This window comes from Panthera leo, chromosome B3 (assembly GCF_018350215.1).
Source record: "Panthera leo isolate Ple1 chromosome B3, P.leo_Ple1_pat1.1, whole genome shotgun sequence".
NCBI classification, from domain to species: Eukaryota; Metazoa; Chordata; class Mammalia; order Carnivora; family Felidae; genus Panthera; species Panthera leo.
The window spans coordinates 1,635,131-1,654,495 of NC_056684.1; the positions used below are offsets into that span (position 1 = coordinate 1,635,131).

At 59.4% G+C, this 19,365-nt stretch overlaps 1 protein-coding gene across 3 annotated transcripts in view; it reads left to right on the forward strand.

Annotated features, from left to right (window-relative positions):
• ARNT2 (aryl hydrocarbon receptor nuclear translocator 2) overlaps positions 1–19,365 on the forward strand; it is a 148,135-nt gene that overhangs the window by 51,496 nt on the left and 77,274 nt on the right. For all 3 annotated transcript variants that reach the window (XM_042940820.1, XM_042940822.1, XM_042940821.1), the window contains exon 5: positions 3,094–3,307. In XM_042940820.1, the coding sequence (XP_042796754.1) occupies positions 3,094–3,307 (214 nt within the window). The remainder of the gene's footprint in view (positions 1–3,093; positions 3,308–19,365) is intronic.

Genomic DNA, 19,365 nt, shown 5'->3' on the forward strand with positions numbered 1-19,365 from the left:
GTGTGCGGACGTGGGACCGTGTCCGTGTAAGCCACGTGCCGCCGTGCCAGCGAGTGGTGGCTATACCATCAAGGTGGCAGCCCGGGAGCGGTCGTGGTGATAATTGTGGCGTCATCACCGCCGGCTGCCAGCTCTCTGCCCGTTTTCGTGCTTCCTCCTCACTCTAGCCGGGGGAGAGGCCGCTAGTGTTGGTCCCTGCTGTGTAGACGAGGGCGTCGTGGCTCACAAAGGGTCCGGCCACCGCTCAGAGGCAGAGCCGGGGCCTGGCACAGGTTGGCCGGGCCCCAAAGCCGTGCTTTCCATCCGTGACGAAGAGCTCACACGCGGAGTGGTTGGCGGGATAGTGTTTTACCAAGTTTACAAACCCCTGCGTCAACGGGAAGGCCCGTGTCCCACTCTCAGCCCTGGCCTGTGCGCCCGTCAGAGGCAGGTCCTCAAACGCTCCAAGCTTCACTTTGCTCGACTCTGGAATGAACGGAGGCTTTTTGCGTCCCTGACCCCGAACGCTTTTGCAGGACACATGGGCCGGTGGGTCTGGAAGGACTTGGTCCAGGGTGGTGGGCGTGGGACAGGCAAGGTGAGGTGGCCGTGGGAGAATGTGGGCGGGACTGAAGTAAGGGAGACTTTGAGGAACCCGCAGAGCATGGCCTGAATCCCTAGCAGTGCGGGGCCATGGGGGGGGGGGGGCCAGAGCGCGCCCGGAGAGCCGGGGACGGGGCACTTGACAGGAAGAGGTCGTGGGCGTGGGGCCGCGGGGGTGGGAGCGAAAGGCGTGACTAGAGACGGAGCCATCTGCTCTGGTGGGGCCGGGCTGTGTCAGGTCAGGGGAGCGAGGTTCCGAAAAAGGACGAGGAAAAGGGGCAGACGCGGGTGACTTCCGCTCTGTGGCCACAGGATCTCACCTGCCCTTTCCTGTCGTCCTGGCGCCTGACCTCGCACGTGTGAGGAGGCTGTGGCCTTGCCATGACCGTGACCCGGGGGACCCAGAGCCTGGCGGTAGGGGCCTGGCTGCCAGCCCCGTGTCCCCTCCATAGGGTAGCTCCACCCACCAAGGCTCTGCTTCCCACAGGGCCTGGCCGGTAACGGGAGGGGGGATCCCCTGGCAGGTGACGGGGCAGAAATGTGTTACGTGCCCACGAGCCGCCAGGGTAAGAACAACGCTTTCTCTACGGGTCCCTTTAACTCACCACAGTCTTGCCGGGTCCGCCTTTGAAGTTAATCCTCATCCTTAAGTGACTGAGGATGGGGAAGGTGAGGAGGGAGGCGGGTACTCTGCTTCCATGAGTCCGGCCCATTCCGTGGTCAATGGCGACAATAGCTGCATCTATGGGGCGCCGACTGTATGCCAAGCCCTTCCTGAGTGTCCACACGCAAGAGCTCATTCAGCGTCACAAAATCCCACCGGAAAAACCCGTGTGGAGAGACGGAGGCTGAGGACAGTACCGTGCCCGGAGGCACACAGCTGCGTGGGTTGAGAGGCACTTCTTTCCCTCCAGAACCCGTGCTCGCCGGCCTTCCTGTTGGTTTAACTGGAGCTCGGAAGCCCGTGACCTTGATTAGGAATCACGTGCTCCCGGAAGACAAAACTGCGGAGGGGTAGACAGAGGGGCCTTGACCAGCGTGAGGCTCCGACCCCTAGACCTTCCCGCAGCCTTCAGCCTCCGCCCCGTCCGCCGGCGCACGGGATCCGCTGTTATGCAGACATCCTGCTCCCTTCTTACGGTCCTACCGGTTGTGAGCTCTTGCGGTCCTGAGCGTGAAGGTGTCGACCCATCCTCTGAGCTCAGGAAGCGGCGGGGAGGCACAGATCAGCTGAAGGACGAAGCAAGGGAAGTGGACAAAACAAACTTTTTCTTAGAAAATCCTGTATAGTCTGCTTCCGCCCTAGGGTCCCAGGCCGAAGATGTTCAAGTTCTGACCCAGCCAAGAGCTCAGAGCTCCCCAGATTCTGCTCACCAGCAGACCCGCGTTTTCTTTGGGTCCTCGGAGCGCCCTGGGGCTGGGCCCCATGCGTCAGATTCCCGCGTGTGCTGTGGGCGCTTAATCGGTGTTACAGTGGGGCGACATCCGAACCGAGGATTCCCAGCAGAAAGTGGCCCTTTGTGGCGGGAGCCTGCTGAGTGCGTGGGGTGTTGGAGGCGCACGTGTGGGCGCGGGGCATGTGGGAGAGTTAGCTCCTCAACGCCCAGAGGGGCAGAGCACATTGCATCGGACTTGATGCGAAAATGACACGGGTAGGTAGGCTACACTTGGGCCGCCTTCAGGCAAAGAAGAGACATCTTAACAGAGTTGACTCTGCTCCGTTCACGCCCCTCTTGGGATGATGGTGGGGCTGCCCGCTGCCCGTTCACGGATTCCACGCAGCTTCCTTCCTGCCCTCGCTGACCGTCACAAGCCCCGTGAGTCAGCGCGGCCCCAGGGCTGGCGCAGCTAACCTTTCTTCTCGCCATAAAGCGATGTGGGCAATGCTGTGTGCCCTGCTGCCTCCCGACGCTGCCCGGAGAGTCTGTCGAGGAGTTCTGGAAGTTTGACGGGTGCCCGAATATGAGGAGATACTCCCGTATCCGCTGCCGGCATTGCGCTCAGAGCGCAGGAAGGGGAGGAAGTGCACGCCAGCCGTGCGGGAGCGGTGGCTGGGACACTGCCCTCCTCACTGTCCCCTTTCTCTTCCCCTCCCCTCCCTTCCAGCAGCAGCACCTTCTGTATTGAGCCCTGTGCCCCGGGCCCTTCTTGTGCCCCAGCAACAGGACTGCAGCTTGAATATGTAGGTGAGGCTATTCACACCTATGGCAGCCCAGCACATTCTGGTGATCACTCCCTTGCTTTCCAGCCCCTGCCCTGGGCAAGAATTTCCTTCTCTCCCTAAGAGAGGGCTGGTTTGGGCAGGGCCAGAAGTCTTTGGAGTAGCTGTATCTCAGAGCTAGGACAAGCTCTGTGCATTTTTTAGCTTATTTTTCAGTAAGAAAAAAGCAATCAAAGTTTCTAAAACTGTGTATCCCAGTGAGGGAGCAAAAGTCAAAGGTTGCTGATAGGACAACTTAATGAGGCTGCGTTTGTCAGTGTTCTGTCCTAACCTCGATCTTCTCTTCCCAGGAGCTGAAGCACCTCATCCTGGAAGCAGCCGATGGCTTTCTGTTTGTAGTGGCGGCAGAGACGGGACGGGTCATTTACGTGTCTGACTCCGTCACCCCTGTGCTGAACCAGCCCCAGTCAGAGTGGTTTGGGAGCACCCTGTACGAGCAGGTGCACCCCGACGATGTGGAGAAGCTGAGAGAGCAGCTGTGCACCTCCGAAAACTCCATGACAGGTCAGTGCTGCCCCCTCCTGGGGGCTGTTTGAGTCTGGAGAGGGATGTCTTTCAGTAAACAGATCAGGAAGCTGGAGGTCAGAAAAAGCTGCCTAAAGGTGAAGCTGGAGGTCAGAAAAAGCTGCCTAAAGGTGAGGGGGTCTATTTGACTTGGCTTGTGCAATGACTTCATTTACCTTGTAACATTTAAACAATTCGATTTTAATACATAAGGGTTTTTCCCCCCACTCTCTATATTCTACCTGCAATTAGGGGATGTTGTCACTAGGAGGCGATGTTGCTACATTAGCCAGAACCACATGTTCTGTGATGAGGTTTATGCCTCTCAGAGCTTAATTATGGTGGTCCTGATCGTAGGCAGTTATTACCTAGGCCTTACTTAGTTCCCTGCAACGAAGTTCCTTATTGTAACATCTAAATAAGGCAGTTCTGCTATAACACAACATACGCATTCCTGGAAGTCACCGCGGTACTCAGACTCTGGAGATAAAAGCTCCAGCAGGAAGAGACGGGTTAGGAGCACAACACTCAAGAACGAATCGCTGACAGATAAAAACAGGAATAGGAACCTGGTAAAAATGGGAGCATAATTTTGCACATTAAACGGTTAAGAAATTCATAAACGTGAACGTGGCACCAGGCCTTGAGACTGACGTGAAATTTACTCGTACAGGTGGGTCCTGGAAGGGTTGCCACTTGAGCGTTTTTGTGCGAGGACAGTCACGTGATGTTAGAAGTTGAAAGGTGGTCGTGACGGTGGATACAGGTGGCTTGTGACGCGTGACAGCCTGGGGGACCCGGCAGGTGTCTGAAACGCGTGCGTGTGTGAGCCGCGTGCTTCCGTTCAGCTGGGTGCGCTTCTCTGTGTTCACGCAGCGTTCCTTGTGGACAGAAGCACGCATAAGCGCACACAGAGCTCACATCGTACTCGATTGTTCCCCAGCAGCTCAATCGCGTTGGAACAAATTTGCATTTTCAGAACAAGCCACTGGGCCGCCGTGTTTGTCTTGCGCTGGGTGGTAGACACGTCTGTGCCTTCAGTTCCCTGCTGCACCGAGAGCCGCGGGGTCTCCATCTACATGTGTGTCCTCAGCAGGAGCCTGGTGAATGCGGGACGGGGGGGTGAACGCTTTGCCCGTTGTGTCCGTTTGCTAGGGCCGCCGTAAAAAATACCAGAGACTGGCGGCTGGCACAGCAGAAATTTATTTTCTCACGCTCTTGCACTCTGGAACACTCTGGAACACTCCGGAAGTCCAAGACCCAGGCCTTGGTAGACGTGCTTCCCCTGAAGCCTCTCTCACCGGCTTGTCCCTGGCACCTGCCCGCCGTGTCCTCACGTGGTCTGCTCTGTGCCCAGGCGCCCCCCATGTCTCCCTTCCTGGGAGGACATTGGTCAGATTAGGGCCCCACTCTCATGACTCTATTTAACATTATCTCCTTAAAGGTCCTGCCTCCACATATAGTCACATTCTGAGGTTCTGGGAGTTAGGGCTCCACCATACTCATTTTGGGGGGACACAGGCCGGCCCCTAACACTTAGATAAGACTGAGTCGGACGTGGTCAGAAATAATAGACGTACAGCTGTTTCTGGACGATACTGGTAATGGTCTCGGTGTTGGTGTCAGTGACGTGGGGGCAGAGGTGGGGAGTTATAGGGATGGGGCCTGTGCTGTGCTCACCTCCACGTGGCCTGTAACGGTGACGCCTGGCCGGTCAGGGAGCTCCACGCACAGGCTGAGAAATGATGCTAAAACGGACTCTGCTGTCGCAGCCTCGAGCCAGATCAGAGAGCCCCACGTAGCACTTCCAAGGGAGACACTTTATAAAGTTCGGCATTCCAGAGGGACTCGAGAAGGACAGTAAATCAACCAGGAAGTGTTGACAGCTGGAGTCACCTTTTCCGGAAAGAGCCGTCTGTCTTTCCCTACTTTGCCTAGGCTTCTGGGTCTGACCACAGGATGTGGCTTTTGGAAACCCAGTCAGGAGCCCCGCCTGGGGCAGATGGCAGAGGGGGTGATGGTCAGGGGGAGGTCAGGCTCTGGCCATGGGTCTAGCTGACTCACCAGACCTGGGTGGACACGTAATAAACCTCGGGGGTGATTTGGGGCCTTTGGCCACTGGGCTAGGGTCTCAAGCCCTCCCGTCCCTTCATTTCCGGCGTGGGGAGCAAGGTCGCGGCCCCCCTGGTGGGGGTCAGCGTGGGAGGGTGAGGGGCAGGGGGCCGGGCAGGTCACTGGGAGTGGCGAGGGGGGGTGGCGCTCAGCCTGGCCTCTGGGCCTCTCCGTTGCACAGTCCATGCCTCAGCCGTGGGACCCACAGGGTGGGCTTGTACCACACGGGGGGGGGCACTTGGGGGGCATTGAACGTGCACGGTAGGGGGGACATGTCGTCACTGGACGGTGGGCCCGCCTTCCTCCCAGAGACCTCTGCGCTTACAGAAAAGTGGCTGTGCAGCCAGCCCGGGTTCAAGTGACAGAAAACCAGCCCCGACTGGCTTGAGTGACACAGGGACTATCGCTGCCGGACGGCAAGGGCCTGTCGGCTTCAGGCGCAGTGATCAGACGCTGGAAACGGAACCACGCTCCTCCCTCGTCACTCGGGAGTCTGTACTTGCAAATCCGCCTCTTGGCAGAACTCAGTTGTAACCCCAAAATGCATTTGCAGGCAGACGCGGACGTGCACAGAGGGGAGAAAATCTGAGTCGCTGGGGCCCGCGTTTCTGGCTAAGGTCACACGGGATGATCGCTGCCCTTGCCTCCAGCCCTTCGTGCGCTGGGTGGTTTTGCTCTGTTTGGTTTTGCATGTTCGTGCTTTTTGTCGGAGATCTTGCCGTCGAAGATGACCCCGGAGCGAAGGCTGATGTGCCGGCCGGGGTCCGCGAGGGCGGGCCGCCATGTGCCTCACGGGGGAGACCCTCGTGTGTGGGTCAGCTTCTCGCGGGCGCGAGTCACGGGGCTGGTGGCCGGCAGTGCAGGGTTACCGAGTCGGCGACACCGAATGAGGGGTCTTGGAGCAGAAACGCACCTGAGACACGGTTCCGAATCCCGGATGACGACGGTGCTGCGCGCGGAGGCTTTCCGGGAGCTGTTGCCTCGGAGCAGCGGTCCAGTACCCGCTCGTTGGTGTTTGCAGTGACTTCGTAAAACGTAACTACGCTGGCTGGGCGTGGTTTTCTCCATCTCCCGGCTTCGCTTCTGTAGGTACGCCCTCACGCGAGCAGCCGAGCGTGTTTAATGCGTATGTTTTCGTGAGTCTGGTCGTACGCACACACCCGGGGATACCATTGCCACTGTCGGGGTACTAAGCACATCCGTCACCTCCAGAAATTTCCCGTGTCCCTTTGTGGCTTTTTCCTTTTCCTTCTCTCTCTCTTCCTTTCTCTCCTTTTTGTGCTAAGAACACTGGATACGAGCTCTCCCCTCTTAACGTGTTTCAAAGCGCCCACCCCTGGGGGCGACGGGGCGGCTCAGTCTTGAGCATCTGACTCTTGATTTCAGCTCACAGTTGTGGGATCAAGCCCCGCGTGGGGCTCTGCGTTGACGGCGCGGAACCTGCTTGGGATTCCGTCTCTCCCCCTCTCTCTCTGGTCCTCCCCGCCCCCCTATAAAATGAACAAATAAAATAGGTGTTTTTAAAGCACGCTCTCTGTATTAGCCGCAGGCACAGTGTTAGCCGGCTGACTCCAGAACTCATTCACCCCACGCGATTGAAACGTTGCGCCCGTTACGCCCCAGCTCTCCGTTTCAAGCCACCCTTGTGTTCTCTGCTTCTGAGTTGACTCTTGTAGATTTCTCACGGAAGGGGAACCATGCAGCGGTTGTCCTGTGACGGTCTCACGTCACTTAGCATGCTGGCCTCTCAATTCATCCATCGTGCTGCAAATGATAAGCTCCCCCCTCCCCCACCGCCTTTTTCAGGCCGAGTGATACTTCAGGGTGTGTGTACCACCTTTTCTGTGTCCATCTCTCCGTCGCTGGGCTTTGGGCTTCCTTCTGTGTCTTGGCTGCTGTGAATAACGCGGCAGCGAACGTGGTGTGCCGACGCCTCTTTGAGGTCCTGTTTTCAGTTCTTTGGGGTCTGCGTGCGACCCGGGACGGGGGTTGCTCCTGCGCAGGGTGCGTTCTCAGGCGGGCTCTCCTCACGTAATGGAGGTGTGTGTTAGCAGCCGCGGGCCCCGTGGACCGCTCGGCAGAACCAGCAGAATCCGCCTTCTCTGGGCGTCCCCGCAGAGAGCCCAGGACCTGCCCTGCCCACTTCGGGGGGGGGGGGGCCAAGGAGTCTGGGCCTGGGGGGTGAAGCCGGAAAGTCAGGGAGGGGTGATTCCCCGTGGAAATGGGGCGCAGTCGCCACAGGGAGGGAGGTTTGCACCGGCCGGCTGGGAGAGCTGGCCTCCGTGGTGTTAGCGGTGGTCCTTTCGGGGAAGGGCGGGGGCACATCTTGATTGCTGGGGGAATGCTGGCATATTTGCGTTCCGGGCTTGAGACGGAGGGGAAGCTTCTGGCAGGTGAGGACGGTGGTAGGGGTCAGATAAAAGTCGGCGGACGTGGGGGGCGTGCTTCAGAGACACGTACCGAGGACGTCTGAGTGACCTCAGCCGCAGCCCGCTGTGGGGAGGGAGGGAGCTGAGGACAGGCCCTGGGCTTCCCAGGAGATCCCAGAGCCTCTGAGGGTGACCGAGTCTGCCCCACGGGCCGGGGTTCGGAGGGCAGGCAGCACAGCGAGGGAGCACAGAGGGAGCGCGTCCTTCTCTGCGTCCGTGGCCTTTCCCAACTTCCCCTCCACCCCTGTCCGTGGCCGCTAAGCTCTGGCCGGCCTCGATCCCGGGAGCAGAAGCTGGAGGCGTCTCATCGGTGACCTCAGGCGCCGTGCCGCGTAGGAAGTGCCCAGCTGCCCCGCCTGGGACGCGGGTGTGGAAACGGGTAACCCGTGGCCCCGACAGAGAGAGGTTGGCGTGGCCCATCCCCTCCGTCTGACTCCTTCTTCCTTTGTCCGGAGAATCGGGCCAGCATTTTGGCTCAATACAGGGAAAAGTTGGCAGCGGTTGGGGCAGTGCGGTGGTGGAGACGGATGTGAGCCAAAGCAGAATTAATTCTCCCTCCCTGCCTCCACCCCTGCCCTCCCCACCCTCTCGCCCCTCCCTCCCCTCCCCCCCTTCTTTGTCCGTAAGCTCATGCATTCAGCAGGTACCTGTGTGCGTGGGGTTCCCAGCTGCTGGCGAATGAATGGACCCCGTTTCCTAGCTGTTGTGATAATCTGGGGAGAGCGCGGGCCGGGTCGGTCCCTGAGGGCTGTGGCCAGAAAGCCCCTCGTGCACGAGCACCACGAGTCACAATCAGCTGCGATTAAGCCCCCACCCCCACCCCCACCCCACGTCTCCTGGGAGCCCCGCTGCGGTCCAGAGATGCTTTCGGCCTTGGCTCAGAGGATTTGGCCGGCGCTGGTCAGGGCCCAGAGAGCAGCTCGGGAGAGCGGGCCTCCGGGGACCCCTGTTGGGTCATCGACCTCTCCTCGGGTTTGTGTGACATTCAAGACGGTGTGGGCCTGTCAGGGAGAGGAGACATCTGCGGCACGCTGGGCGCATTGTGCTTTCACGGCGAAATAGTAATGTTGCGGTGAGCTCTCTTACATTTTATAGCACCTCTTCTTTTCTTTGTTTTTTAACCCACTTAGTGGTTCTCAACCCGGGCCGAGAACTCATCACCTGGGCACATGTGACAGGCATGCCTGCCCGGGATTTGGGGGTGATGGGGGGTTTGGTATGGACCCCAGATGACAGGTGAGGAGAGAGACGCTTGGAGTCACGGAGAGGTTCTGGGGGCCACACGGCCGGGGCCGAACAGGTGCTGCAAAGCGGAGCTCGTCTGTGAGGGCGGAGCCTTTGTGCCTTTGGGGACATCTGGGTACAAAGAAGCCTCAGAAGGCTGGCCTCGTGTGGCCAGTCCAGACGAAGTGCTCAACACAGGGCTTTGGGGCCCCTGCCCCAGGGGCAGGCGGGCAGGAGTCAGTGGGGGCCCCTGCCCCAGGGGGCAGGCGGGCAGCGGTCAGTGGGGCCCCAGACACAGGGGCCTCCGGGGTCCTGCGTGATCTCATGTAGGCTCTCACGGTGTGGCCTCTGGTCCCGCTGCTTGAGCATCACTCGTGAACTTGTCGGGGAGGCAACTCCGCCGGAACCCAGACCTCCTGAGGCGGGAGCGTGGAGGGCCCGGGAACGTGCATTCCCAGTGGCGCTCCTCGCGGTTTGACAAGGCCTGGCTTGGTGCCCGCATCCGGGGACGCGACACCACGTCCCCTGGGTTGGGTCCACCTCTGTTTGACCTCGTCCGGTCGTCTCATCTCTGACTCGAACCTAAGGTGGGGACTGTCACGTTAGCTGTGACCCTCAAGGCAGACGTTGATTTGTGTTGGATGGTAAACCCCGGTGAGATCAGAACCTGTGCTCTGTGGCTTCGCACCACCTGCAGCCCCTGGGAACCTCCTAGAAATGCAGGTTCACAGGCCCCATCGTCCGGTGGGGGGGCGGGGGCAGGGGCTGACTCAGCACCTGCATTTTCATTTTTAATGTATATGCATATTGACGTTTGAGAAGCCGTGCATTAAAAACCAGCAGGGTGTGGCTGGGGGCCTCCTGCAGCTGCGGCCATGGCCAGGGGGTCTCGGGCAGGGCCGGGCCTTGGGGCAGAGCCGGGAGGAGAGCAGTGTCTGGGGTTTGTGTCCCCCCCCACCGCCCCCCGGGGCCTGGGGATGCAGCAGCGGCGGGGGGGGACATCACTCTGCAAGTCTGCCCTCCACACGGACAGCGGGGTCAGCAGGGGCTGCCGTATATTCAGCCGGCCGGCATCCACCGCGGCTCAGGGACACAGCGAGGAACCGAGGGCGTGCCCGCGCTGGCTCCCCGGGCGACCCGGGTCGGAGCAGAAAACGCCCCACCTCCGCATGATACACAGACACGTGTCACGGACCGTGGCTGGGAAAGTGGCCGGCAGCTGTCAGCACTGAGGCCCAGCCCCTCCAAGATGGCCGGGCCTTCTCGGGGACACTTTGCGAAGAGGGCGAGGGCAAAACCGCGTGGCCGCGGCCGTGCAGTCCTCCCGTGCAGGACCGTCAGGTCACGGCCCCACAGGGGCTCGGTGAGCTGTGGAGCCCTTCCCCCCACCGCTGTATCAGTTCTGGAAAAGGACGGCCTCTTCCCACGTGTCCGTCACGAAGGTAACTTCATTAAAACCACACTTGCAAATACGTGGCTTATTTTCTTTGCGATACCCAGGCTTCGCCCTCGGACTGGTGCCAGAACCCGAGATCCAAAACACGGCTCGGCAGCCTGGTTCTTGCCTTATGAGGGGAACAGATAAACATGGCCAAGAAAAGAAAAATTCCCGATTTTGTCTGAGTCAGCGATTAACAGTGTTCCTGGGTTTCTGTGTTTGAAATAGAAATAAAGTGTTTTGGTGGCGAGAGGAGCATGTTTATTTGACTTAGGCCCCAGTGATGTAGTCCACACGCCGGCCCCGGAGGAAGCATCTGCGGGCAGGTGCTCCGTGAGCCCACGAGAGAGTGCAGCTGAGAACCACGGGCTGGTTACTTCTCGTCCTTCTCAGCGACGTTCCCGCTGGAAACCGCAGCCCCCTCGGATCCGTGATCCCAGATGCACTTTGGTGCTGGCTCAGTTCTTTCCTCCCAAGGTTAAATATTGGTACGACCCGCCTCGGTCCCCTTCCCTCCGTGCCTAGCGTGCTAAAGCCGCTTGTGTTCCTCTGTTTTGTGTTGAAAGATGTTTCCTGAATCTGGATAGGTTTCCAACTCAGGCGGCTGGGTTCGTTATCGCTCTGGTGTCCCGGCAGATAAGGGAGTCAAGTGCAGGGTCTGTGTACCCATCAGGGACCCCGGCTGGAGGGCCGCGTCCCCGCCCGTGTGCGTGCTCTCCTGGGCGGCTACGGGTGAGGCTGGTGTGGGCTTGGGCTGTAGGGGAGGCAGCTGGGGGGCAGTGGAAGGAAGGATCCCCTGGTGCCAGTCACGGTTCACGGCCCTTTGCTTTGGGTGGCGGACTTCACCGCCCCAGGTCTCCGTGTCCTCGTCCATGAACGCACCACACCCAGTGAGACGCTGTGCTGACTGTGGAGGGTGTACTGAGAAACAACACTGATGGGGTCTGGCTCTCGGGGGGTCCGCGGGCTAGGGGTGGAGAGAGACATCAGCGGCATAATCACATGGAAAGGCCATCGCGCATCACGATGAGTGTTGAGCAGGAAAAGTCGGTGGGGCATTGAGAACCTGTCGATGTCACCTGTCACCAGGCCTGTCTGGTGGGTTGGGCAGGGCTCTCGGGAGCGCGTGAGGCCTGGGAAGGTCTGGGGAGGAGATGGTGGGGGGGGGAGGGGGTGGGTGCCCGTCCCCAGGGCAGGAGATGCCAGACCCCTACAGGTGTTTGCCCAGAGGAGTCCCGTGATCCAAGTGCAGAGCGGGGAGCGTGTCGGGGTGGGGGGCAGACCAGCCGGGGGACGAGCCGGCGAGGGTGCCGACGGGGCGCAGGGGAGACCGCGGGGCGGGGTTGGGTGCTGTCCGTCGCTGCCATCGGCACGCACCAGGCCGCCAAAAACCTCAGGGGTGTCCTCTCTCACGGCTCCGGGGCTGGGAGGTCCGAAATCAGGATGTCAGCACGGCGGTTCCTTCCGTGGGCTCCGTGGGAGAGACTGTTCCGCGCCTCCTTCCCGGCTTCTGCTGGCGGCCAGCGGTCCTGAGCCTCCCCGGCTGTAGGCGCCCCTCCCGTCTCTGCCCCGGTCACACACAGCGTTCTCCCCGTGTCTCTGTGCAGACTTTCCTCCTCCCGTCAGCGCCCATCCCTCACCCAGTTCGGCCTCATCTCGCCTGTCTCCGCGCGAGGCCACGCCCAGCAATTCCAGGCAGACCCGCTCGGCGCAGCGATGGTGGGGACGTGGGCTCTCAGGGAGCACAACGTGGGCGTGTTTCCACTCGCTCTAGTTCTTTCCTCCACCCAGATAACGTTAAGAGAGCTGATTATCGGGGGACCTTGGTGACCCTTTCTCGCGGCCCCGTGTTGTCACTGCCCCATCTCTTCGGCCGGAAGGACAGCAGGAGGCACCTCGTCGGTGGCCCCAGCTTGCCGTGTTGAGTCGGGCCACAAGACCCACGCCTTCCACGGACGCGTTTGTGTTAACCGCCGGGTCCCCGTGGGCCCATCGGTCCCTCTTCACCGACCGACGTGGCTCGGGTGCGGGAGGCGCTCCGCGTGCCCACGCTCGGGTTTGCTGTGTGCGCCGCGAGCCGCCAGGAGCCAGGAGCGGTCCTCCAGCCCCTCCCCGCCCTTGCACCTGCTCGTCCAGGTGTGAGCGTCCTGGAGGCGAACCACGCTGTGTCACTCTCCTGCCCCCGCTTCCCCACCTCCCCCCCCCCCCCAGCTGCACCTGCTGGCACTGTCTTCCTCCCTGGACGGTGGGGTAGGCCCGCCCGAGGGGGGACAGAGAGCACACTCTCTCCCTGCTTCTCCGCGTCTCTCGGATCTGCCGGGGCCTGGAGCGGTCACCCCCCCCCCCGGCCCCGTGGTGCCGTGCGATCTCTCGGCGGTGCCCCTCTCCTGGGATCTCCTCGCTCCAGCCCCTCGCCCGCCTTCCGACTCAACTCACTGCCTGGTGCCTGGGTCCTGCCTCGGGCCAGACCTGCCACTTGGCACTGCCTTCGTGGACAGAAGCGGGGCCGGGACCAAGGCCCTTTTCTCCAGAGACCAGTAGGAGGTCACCACGGCCGGAGGAGGGGGTCGGGGGGTGAGCCAGAGGGAGGCAGTGGTGCAGGGACGCCCGAGCCGGGGAGGTGGGGACAAGCAGTGGACAGCTGATGGGTGAGGGGCAGTTTGGCCTCCAGCCCGGGACGGGTTCTGCTGTGACAAGGACCCGGCCCGCTCAGGCCCGGCTCTGCCAGTCTTCAGGGTACAGAGTAGTTTCCGGAAGCAGCACTTACTAGTGGATGCAGGCCGGCTGGTGCCGGGCCCTGTGCCTAGGTTTCCCGAGGCGTCCTTTGTGGCGTGGCACCCTGTCCCCATCACCGGGCCCAGACTCCTTTTTCTTCCTGTCCTTGCCTCCCATGCCCCAGGCCCTAGCCGGTGTGGTCCAGAGTAACAGCTCCAGAGTAACAGCTTGTTTGGGAATGGGCCCTGAAACCAAAGCATGCTGGGCTTTGCAAGGCTGAGTACTGGTGGCACCGAATGACGGGCTTTTGCATCGGTCCCAGAGCCCACATCCGTAGGAGAAGTGACAGGTGTGCACAGCCTCCTTCACGAAGGGGCTTGCAGGGAGGCAGGAAGGCAGCCAGGGACGCAAGGGAGGCAGCCATGGCTGGGAGCCCTGTGTCCCCTGCGCCCCGCACCTGGGCGAGTCGAGAAAAAGTGGCGACGACGTTAGGTTCTCTCGAACGAGCCCATCTTCGTATCTCCCAGCCCCTTACAAATGCGTGTGCATGGCATTTGGGAACCCTCGATCTCGCTCTAAATCCACGGGGAGACGTCACCACCTCAGCGGAGCGTCGCTGCGTTCCTTTGTGATGCTACGAACCTCGAGATCTGTTCTCTGCGTTTCCATTTCTGTAGCCTGGCTTTTCCTGAAATGGAACATCCAAGTAATGCTTGCAGAACAGCAGCTTTGTTAGTAACTTTTGAAAATCCCCAGCCCCTAAAACAGTGGTCCTCAATGTCCGTGCACATCTGAATTTTACTGGCTCTTTTCAGGCTTCTGAGGCTGGCATTGCAACCCATTTCTCTGACCCTGTCGTGGTAAAGGCCAGGCGTCCAGACTCGCCCGGCGTGTCCCTCACCAAAAACAAACAAACCAACCAAAAAACACCCATAAAAATGAAAGAATACAGCCCGGATCTGTTTTTTAGCAGGACAAACATGTCAGCAGGATCAAAATAAAGAAACAAAATGTTAACAATGTCATCTGTCAGCAACATCATTGAAAGTAAGCAGCAGGAGCCCTGAAATCCTCTTTGCAAGCCTGGAATTCTTAACCAAGTATCTTTGGTCCTAGCTCTGAGGCTCAACCAGTAAATAGACAAAGACTTGATTTCTCCATCTATAATGGGAAACTGGAACAAAAATAACCTATGAGTCGTATTGTTTTTAGGCAGATAGAATTATTTCGAGTTACTTTAGGACAAGTGAAGAGACCAACGGCATCATTGCTTGCTCCTGTAGGATGCAGGTTTTAGTAAGAGCCTCACGTGGCGGCCGTATTTTGTAATGCTTTGGTTAAAAATAACTCGATTGCAAACGCTCCAGCAGGATCAAGAAAATTAAAATAGTTTCCTTTAGCTTCACTAAAAAAAGAGACACGTTTCCTTCTGAGATGTCATGACTCACACCAAACGGTTAAATAAAAATGCACGCACAGCAGTGATCTTTCCTGTTTATTGCTCTCCCGGTAGAAGCTAATTGAGACGAACATCTGCGTTCACTTTTCCTTTTATTTTTGTAGATTCTTTTCTTACGCACCAACGCAGAGCCTCGCCTGCCAGCCGTTTACTCAGGCAGTGATCCGACGACCGATGGGTTTCAGTTTTCCCCTTTCTGGTGATGACATAAATTAGTCTCAAATGAGCTATTTACAATGTCATTCTTTAACCTTGAATCAAGTGCACATATTCTGAGGGCCCAGAATCAGAAGAGCTCCGTGCCGTGGGGACCTCAGCGCTCATACAGGCCAGCTCTTGTCTGGGCCGCCTGGCTCCTTCTGGAATGCACCCTGCCCGGGAGCCCCTGGCCGTGTCAGGAGACTGCCCGGCCGCCGTGGAATGTACGTGCTTGTGCTCAGTTCGAAGCCCCCTTGGTCGCCCTGCCTCTGTGCTCAGCAGCCCGGCTGACACTGTGGGACGGGACCGGGAAAGTGCACGTGCCTCACAGTTTGTGCCCATGCACACTCACCTGTGCCCGGGGTGGGGGAGCTAAGAGTGTGGGCCTGGGAGCCATAGTCCGCCATGGGTTTGGGTCCCGGGTTTACCCCAGACCATTTAGGCAGTCGTGAACAAGGTATGGGTTCTCCCTAGGTGCCCAGGTCCCCACCGGCACGAGGACAGTGTGAGTGGCACCCAAGACAGTGCCCTGTGAGCTCGGTTGGTGCTTTCCTCGTGCAGGCAGGCTCTGTCTCGGGCCGAGTGCCTGGACAGCAAGCCTAGATGGGGATCTGTGCACACGCTCGGAGAGAGACACCCCTGGGCGGGCCGTAAAGGGGGAGCAGTGCAGGTGACAGGAGGGGCCAGGCCAAGACGCGGCTCAGGAAGGTCTCGCCTCAGCCTGATGGCCCAGGGGGCTCGGGAGGAAAGGATGCACTGGAGGCAAGAGGGCGGCTGTCGCCTGGAGGGGTGGGTGAGACTCCCAAGCATCCTCAAGCCGTGTGGCTTTATGAGAAGGTGCCCGAGTGAGCCGTCAGCTGAGGCGCCGTCAGCGGCTGGGGCAGGGCCGTGCCCGTCGGGTGGGTCTGAGCGCCGGGGGATGCGACTGGGGGTCAGCAGTGGCCCTGGCGGCCCTGGAAGGACCGAAGGCAGCCCATGGTGACCCCCAGGCTGGCCCCTGAGAGTAGCCGAGGCTCCGGGGCTGAGACAGGACCCACACGGGCCCTCCTCTCCAGGACTGCCGGCTCCCAGGGCTTGGCCAGCGGGTCTTTGCGGACGAGGGGAAGCACTTGACGGAGGCAGGTGGCGCGTCGTGAGGCCATCCCCTCGTTGCTCGTGCAGCACGCGTAACTGCGCCCGATACGGGAGGCACGTGGGTGGCCACGCAAAGCGGACGCGGTCCCCGTCCGTGGTGGAGCTGGGGGAGGGGTGTGGCTGGGGGAGATGGCCTCTACCGTGATGACAGCGTGGCATTTCCTTTCTAGTTCTTGCAGTGAAGTACATTGTTTGAGTTTTTCAAAGCGAAGCAGGTCTTTGGTTCCTGAGATGAACCGCACTTGGGGCAGGACGTGGTCGGGTTTGACTTGCTGACGTTCTGTGTCAGGGTTCTTCCGCGGTGCTGGTGACGGGCGTGGGCCTGTGGTTTCCTTTGCTGCTGTGAATCCAGCATCTTCTCGTTGGCGTTGGCTCCCGCGAGAAACTCCGTGCCGTTCTCAACCCTGCCCTCGGTACAAAATACCTCTTTTTATCCGGCTGGCTTTAAGGTTTTTCTCTTTGTAACTGGTGTTGAACATGGGATTATGGCTCGCCTGCGTATGGCTTCCTCGTGTTTATTGTACTTGGTGTTCATTTAGTGACTTTCATCTTTGGGCTTACGGTTTTCATCATATTTATAAGAAGCACCAGCTTTTCATTCCGCACATGTTTTTCCCTGTTCCCGTCTTTCCCTCCTGTTTCTGGGACACCAATTACACATATATTAGACGGCGAGAGTTCTCCCACGGTTCACGGATGCTCTTTTCATTTCCTTAAATCCTTTTGATCTCTGTGTATTTCATTTTGAATACTTTTTTCTGTGTGTTCAAGTTCACTAATCTCTTTTTCTGAAACATCTTGTCTGCCTTTAATCCCATCTTGTGTGTTTTCCATTGGAGACAGCGGTTTTCATGTCCAGAATTTCAGTTCTCAGCTCTTCCTTCTTTCTAACCTTCCCGCGGGCACTTTCTTTGGCCTCAGGTGGTTTCCTCACACGCACCAGCCGATCGGTAGCCTGGTACTGGCTCCAGGGGACCCCTGCAGAACTCTGGGGTCCCCTGTGTGTCCCCTCCCGCCCTGGTTCTCCGTCCTAGTCTCCCAGGTGCACATCCTCCACTAGCTGGCTCAGTCTGGGCCCTGTCCCCTGAGCTGCGGCCTGGGGGTGCTCTCCAGGCGGTCCCTGGGGGACCCGTGGCCTCGCCTCGCCTGTTCACTGTTGTCCTATGTATTTTGTCAGTTGTTTGATGGGTTCAGAGGGAAGGTGAAGCTGGGCCCCATTGCTCTGTCTAGACTGGAAGCAGAAGCCCCTGTAGTGTGTCCCCTGTCCCCCGTGTCCCCCGCTGTGGGCTCTGTTCTGTGGCTCCAGGACTATTTCTCGGAGGTTCTTGTAGTTTCCTGGTTGAGCTGCTCTCATTTGGGCTTTGATCCTGAAATCACGTTTTTCACCCAAAAGCAACCTTTCCCAGACTCAGGTCATTGCCTTTCTGTTTATGAAGGATCTTGTGCGTACCACCAAGATGGGTATTTCGGTGTGGCCCGCGTCCCTGGAATGCGTTTCGTGGGGTGGGGGTGGGGGGGTACTTGGTGTGATTTTGCAGTCACATCCTTCTTGCCGTGTTGAATCTTCCCATGCGTTACGCTCGCCTCCTTCACCTTTTCATTCATCCCTGGATCCTAAGGTGTACAAAGAGCTGAAATGGTTTGGGTCTGTGTGTATTTCTTTGAGAGTTAATTTTTCTAGACTGGGGCTGGGTTGTGGGGGGCGGGGCTGGGAGGCTGCCGCCAGCTGGGGTTGGCAGGGGCAGGGGGTGGCGTGTGTGCTGGAAGGTTCCCCCCCATCCCCCACCCCGTTCCCCAGCCCCCTCCCCCGACAGCCTGCCTCCTTCCTCCCCTTCACGGGGCGGGCTGGCTGCCAGAAGCCCGGGTGACACGAGAGCTCTGGCCGGGGCCCTCCGTCCAGGCCCTGGGACCCTCGTCTGCTTCCCGACTCCCTGGTCTTTCTGCTGCTTGTGCATTTGGAGGCTTCCCTTAGGGGAACCTGTTATTTGCTTCCCAGACAGTCCCTTCCTCTGTCTTTGTTGAACCACAGGCCGCACGTGCCCTGTTCCTGCAGAAATCCCTCCGTGTTTCGGATCTGTTCGAGGCCCTTTTCGCCGCGTTTCCGCATGGATACGGATTTCTGTGGCTATTTTTGTGTTTTCTTGATTGTCTTGTTAGCAGTGTGCAGGGGAGGCAAGGCATGGCCTGAAACTGCCTTCTGGAACACAGTGTGTCAGCCCGGGCTCCTTGTACGCGCCAGGCGGCCTTTCCGCAGCCAAGGATGGAGAGGGCGCTTCATCGTTTACCGTTACAATGAAAGCCTCAGGCCTGCATTTCTGGCATTTTTGTAGCATGATACCCCGAGAGGAATGTGTTTCTTTAAAGCACAGCCCAGCATGTTCTAAACAGGACGAAGCACTTGTACTGTTTCTGCAGATTAAATAGCAGAAGAGGCGCGGGGGGGGCCGGGGGGGGCCAGGGGTGGCCACGGCGGGGGAGGGACAGGGCGGGGGGTGGGGTGCGGGTTTGGAATGAACACTGGAGCCGCGGGTGGCGCTCGGGTGGTTGGCGTCAGGCCTGGAATGTGTCCGCCGGAGAAAGTTCCAAGCCGGGGGCTCTTGGGAGGCCGCGGGAGCCCGGTTGTCCACGGCAGAGGCAGCGTGGCCGTCCCCCACCGAGGGTCTCTGCCTACCCCCGTGTCCACCCTGCCCTTGTCAGCGTGCAGGACATCACCTCCGTGATGCTCTGCGCACGATGGCCCGGCCGCCGGCCCCTTGCCCGGCCAGAGGCTCCCCACCGCCTTCCCCGGGGGGCAGGGTGGGCTCGCGCACAAGTCACAGGGGCTCCTTGTGAGCGTCTGTGGGGCCTCGGCCCCTGTCACCAGCTCTAGTTGTGGGTCCCTTTGTGTTTCTTTTGCTATTCGAGGGCCATGGGCTAAGTCCTAACCCAGAGGAGGGATGGTTCCCTGCGAGCCTGTCCTGCTCCCTGGAAACGCTTCCCTCTCTGGGCTCTTCTGTTCGGTGACATGATCACCGCTGCCAGTGGTCACTTCTCCCAGCTTCCTTCCCCGCAGACTGACTAGGACGCTCAGTCCCCCAGGCCGGGCGTCTCTCTCTCGCTCTCTCAGAGATGGGCGGCATTAAGTATTAATGCTAGTCTTATAAGCATTTGCTTCTAAAATCTAAATTATTGATAGTCTTACATTTAAAATACAAATCATCTGAATTTCCCCAGACGGTTCTGCCTTTACAGTGTGGGGCGGCCCTCGCGAAGCACACTCAGAGTATTGCCCACTGACGACGTCAGGGGACCGCTGGACCTCAGAAGCGTCAGGAATCCCTGGCCGGCCTGCCTCTGGGGGAGTGACTGC